This window comes from Varanus komodoensis, unplaced genomic scaffold (assembly GCF_004798865.1).
Source record: "Varanus komodoensis strain SLA01 unplaced genomic scaffold, ASM479886v1 scaffold4, whole genome shotgun sequence".
Classification (NCBI taxonomy): domain Eukaryota; kingdom Metazoa; phylum Chordata; class Lepidosauria; order Squamata; family Varanidae; genus Varanus; species Varanus komodoensis.
Window position 1 is genome coordinate 10822255 of NW_025335941.1, and position 4840 is coordinate 10827094.

General features: G+C 40.2%; 1 protein-coding gene across 3 annotated transcripts in view; it reads right to left on the reverse strand.

Moving 5' to 3' along the window:
• Positions 1 to 3787, reverse strand: part of UBASH3A (ubiquitin associated and SH3 domain containing A) — a 21766-nt gene extending 17979 nt beyond the window's left edge. Inside the window, exons 1-2 of one of the 3 annotated variants that reach the window (XM_044442626.1) lie at positions 3655 to 3787; positions 307 to 360 (exon numbers count right to left, since the gene is read on the reverse strand). Coding sequence is in view for 1 of the 3 variants with exons in the window: in XM_044442624.1 (XP_044298559.1) it covers positions 307 to 360; positions 3655 to 3776 (176 nt within the window). In the remaining 2 variants the exon portion in view is untranslated. Of the gene's footprint in view, positions 1 to 180; positions 361 to 3654 lie in introns of all 3 variants that reach the window. The other 2 variants (XM_044442625.1, XM_044442624.1) reach the window with 2 other exon arrangements.
• Between the last annotated feature and the right edge of the window lie 1053 nt (positions 3788 to 4840).

The following is a 4840-nucleotide window of genomic DNA, read 5'->3' on the forward strand; positions in this document are numbered from 1 at the left end:
ATAATAATAATAATAATAATAATAATAATAATAATAATAATAATATTGCTCTTTTGGGAGTGGAGATGCTCAGGCACATGGATATCAACATAGGTGCCTGCATTTTTGGACTCTCCTTGGGGGTGTGCTTATGAGGGCTGTCATGATGAGAATGACCTTCAAAATCTACCAGTACATAACTGGATATATTCATGTTTCCTGTGATCTTGCTGGATCCATTCCTATGATGTCAAGTTCAGAAGCACATCTACTGGAGCAAGGGCTTCTAATTTGTGCTGTCTGGAAGTTCAGCTTGCACACACGCACCATTTTGCTGCTGCTTCTACCGTCTTTTGTCCAGTCGCTGCCAAAGCTTTTAGCCTACAGAATGAACAAGAAACTCACTCTGAGAAAAGAAAGACAACATTACATTGAGACTTATATACTTCCCCGTAGTTATTCAGCCGTGGTGGTGTTTTTTGAACTCAGCTCAATACACTAATTAAATTTAGAGTCTGCTTCTGAAAATAGTTCTGTCGATGTTGTATTTAGGAAGTTGTTAGCTTCTTCACTCTTTGAGTACAATGAGCTATCGACCTATAAAAAAAAAATCTTAAGGTAACAAAATTCTGCTATTTCAAAATGTTTGTGCTAAAGGAGAAAGTGTGAGGCCATTGTCTTGGGCTTTCTTTTCCTCCCCTCTCCCATGTTTTCAATGGGAGATAATTTATTATGTTTGTGTTTTCCAGCTCTGTTTAAAGGAGTGAAGGGCCTAACCCTCTTGTTCCCAGATAGGTATTTTTTTTTAGCCCAACAGGATAGCAGGGCAATATTAGAAAGTTCCACCACTATCCAAGCAGGACCAACTTCTCTGCCCATGGAGAAGTAGGTCCTTCTTGGATCTTGAGGACCTCACTGTCCTTTTGTCCAAGAGACTTTTCCATGTATCAGGACTGCACCTGAAGTTGATGAATCATGTAAGTGTTAATTGTTTATCTATATTAAAAACTGTTTATGTTAATCCGGCCCTGCCAGACCCAAAGAATCACTGGATTCAGTAAACTTTGGAAAGGCTATGGTGAACCAAATAACAACAGCATTAGAACGCATTAGAGGTGCATAATGTTTGTCTACTGAAAAGCTGGTTGTAGGTCAATTGTGTGTCCATTTTTCAGAACACAGTCCTTTATTTATAGGGTCGCCAGAGGATGGTCCTCTAGTTGAAGACTTTCTCTGTTGGAAGGACTGTTGTGTCTAAGTCAGATTTGGTGAGAAAGAATCACATGGGGAAAGAGGACATGAAGATAGCCATTAAATTTTCATCTCTGGACAGCAAACTGAGCAGGCAGAGATATAAGTCACCTGAACCTACTCTTCCCCACTATGATGGTGAGGTGGGTTGCATTTCGCTTTAATGCAATATAAAAAGCTTTATATGTGCATATATATTAGCATATGCACATTAGCATTTATATATATTGATTAGCACATACATATTTATTGTCCTGTCTTTTCATGATGAACTTCCTTTGTTTGCTTGTTTGTTTTGGCGATGCATCAATGGTCACCTTAGGGTCAGTGTAACTTTTGTTGAGACACAAAAACTGTGCAAATCCAAGATCGTGGCAGCCGGACTGATACGAGCATGAGAAAGGCCTCATTGGCTGATAATAAATTTAGGTCTGCCTAAACTTGTCAATGAATCAATAATTCTTCCAACCAAAGAGGCATGCTTGCTTTGGTTTTAGAGTATGCTTGCCATAACTCAACAGCCAGCGCCTTAGAAAAAGCATTCATTCCTGATGGCAGGGAAGTAGGGAACGCCTCTCACCAGATGACCTTTTTAAAATACTTTTTTTATTTTTTTGGTACTTTTTTACAAGAACAGTAAGCACCAAATGCTTGAGGCAGCTATCTGAAATCATACAAATGTGAAAGCATAGAATGAAATGCAATTCAACAGCAATAAAATACAGTAACACATAAAAACAAGGCATTGCAATTTGAAAACAAGGTAATAATATGCAGCAGTAGAACATAAATACAAGGCAATTAAGTATTGACAAAATCAGTCCGGTAAAACCAAGTATAATACCTTCACAGGTCAGCTACTGGACTTATCAAAAGAAAAAGAGAAGGGCCACTGAGAAAGCCCTTAAGCTACATTAAAGCCCTTAAAGTACATTAAGTACACAGAATAATAAAACAATAATTGTTAAGCACTTAAAGTACATTAAGTGCACCTAACAGTGATAATGACAAGGCACATTCCTCCAGGTCTGCTGTTGTGTCTTTTCTACCTGCTTCACATACAGAAATTGAGTAGATGATGCTTTCCTAGACGCTTTTATCTTCACGACAGGAAATATTTCATTTGCATCATTTCCTCACGCTGGCTGAAGAACTGTTCACATGCTATCATATTTTCTTTTCATATAACAAATACATAGAATTACCAATGAACCAGATATAAAGACAACAGGGAATTAATTGAATTTGTTTATTTCCTTTTCTTTCTACTTCTCTTTTTTGTATCACTAATTTTAAACTTGTCATTTTTAGTTCAAGCTTAAGCATTTGCTTAATCTGTTGGGCTCATTTTAGAGCCATAATTCCAGAACCAAACTGGATGGATGCCACTGCCATCAGAGGATAACTCTTTGTTTAACTCCCCTTATATTTCCAAGTGCAATTTCTCCTGCCTGGGCTACCTTTTCTCAGGCTGGTAATAGGAATGTATGGATCACCTTGCCATTGTTGTTGCTAACAAGCTGTGCTGTGCTTTCTTCTGTTCTTCATTCTCAATACTCCAGTACTACTGGAGTTAAAACCAGAAAAAAATAGTTACTACTGCCACTTGTTTGGAAGCCATCTAGTTCCACAGAAAATAGTAGCAACTGGTCACAAAGAGGAAATGGAATGAATCATTATTAGAAGCATAGCATGGGACGGGATCCTGAAGGACATCCAGTCCAACTTCCTGCTCAATGCAAGAGAACCAGAGGCAGAGCATCCACAGCAAATGGCTGAGCAGCCTCACTCGAAGATGCCCCTCGAAGGAGAGATGATACATCCCCCTTGGTAACTGGTTACATTGTTGAATTTCCCACCAAGAAGATTCTCCTAAAGCTTGAATGAAATCTACCTTCCTATAACTTAAGCCCACTAGCACCAGAGAAGAAATTATACTTAATTAGTTAAATTGTTGCGAGTTTGTGGTCAGGGCCTGTCCTTTAAAGCTTTTTACACAACATTTAGATGTAGATACTACAGCATAATCATTATTGTACAACACGAGCTCCTGAGATTCCAAATCCACATGTTCTACGATGCACTAGCCACTTATTACTAGAGTTTCATGTGCCCTCCACAATCCATCCAGAATTTTAGCCATGATAAATCTGAAGCAAGATACAAATGGTACAAATGTCTGGTTCGAGTTTACCTCAGCTGAATGCGACTTGATTGAACTTGGCACAATGATGCCAAAGAATTTACCCAAATTGTTCTGGACTGAAAAGAGCGAGCATCTTCTTGTGATAGCAAATACAGCTAAACTGTCCATAATGCCAAGGGAGATAGTGGCCTACTCCCCGCGTAGCTTAAAAAAAAAAGATTATAAGCACTTGTAAGCAGATAGGCGTTTTGTGGCAAAGTAATAGCAGAAGTACTCACGCTGTATGTACAGAGAACCCAGAGGCCAAGAGAGGTTCCAGGAACGACTGGATACTTCTCTTTTTATTCTTGTTCAAGACCTTTGTATAGAGCTCTGCCCCAGGAGCCGCCATTTCCTCCATTCTCCTTTGTTAATGTGTGTAGACAAATCTGCAGAGAAAGAGGGGAGAGTCAGACTCTGCTAAGATAAAAATCAAAACCTCAAAACCTCCTTTGATCTTTTTGAGAGAAGGCGATATCCTGTTTTTACAGCATGCTGTGGTTCTTAGAATTATTACAGTAGGCAGGCTGGAGGAGGTGGAGGAGGAGGAGAGAATGCAACTTAGAAAGTTTGTACCTGCAAGGGGTTGGTCATGTAAAGGGCAGTTGAAATGTCCACATGCCTCAGTGTCCTCTATTTTACTCGCTATTAGTTAATTAGATCAACATTTCCCAGGTAAGAATTTAATTTACCTCAGGGAAGTCCAGAGTCATCGTGGATGAAATGTTAGTGTAGGATGTCTGTTTGGGAGCCTAGGGTGAGAGCCATGGCTTGTGTGCGCATGTGTGCTTGCGTTCGAGTGCATGTGCACGTATGCTACTTTCCTCAAAACCAGAAATAAAGTGGCTCACCAAAAAAAAAAACAAAAACAAAAACAAAAACCCCAAAAAAACCCCAACCATTTGACTTTTTAAAAAATCCAAGCCAGGGAGCTTCTAGCAAAATGAAGGAGAACAACACCATAATGTGATGCATGTGCATTCTGAAGTGCGACAAACACAGAGGCCTGTCTTTGGAGCAGGCACAGGGGAGGACTTTCTGGGTACAGGGAGGCAGGAGCAGGGTGGCAAAGCCTTTCCTCCTCCCAAGGAAGAGAAGGACCTTTGGAGAGCTGAAATAAGCTATCTCAGGGCTGGGCATGGGGACACGGGGACCACAGAGGCCAGCTGAGCCCCCCGCCCCAATTCTTCTGTGTTCCACTGGATGTCCATAAACCTCTGAGTTTGGAGGACTACAGGTGTCTACTTTGGAAGGCACCTCTCCTGTCTTTAATGTTTACGGCTGTGTCCTTTGAATAGTTTTATTGTGAGCTTGGTTTGGAAGAGGTGCTCTTGTATTGTTATTGTCTGACTCTATGATTGTGAATGGCCATAGAAGTATTCCCAGTTGGACAGAAAAGCAGTCAACAGATGAAGATATAATTCT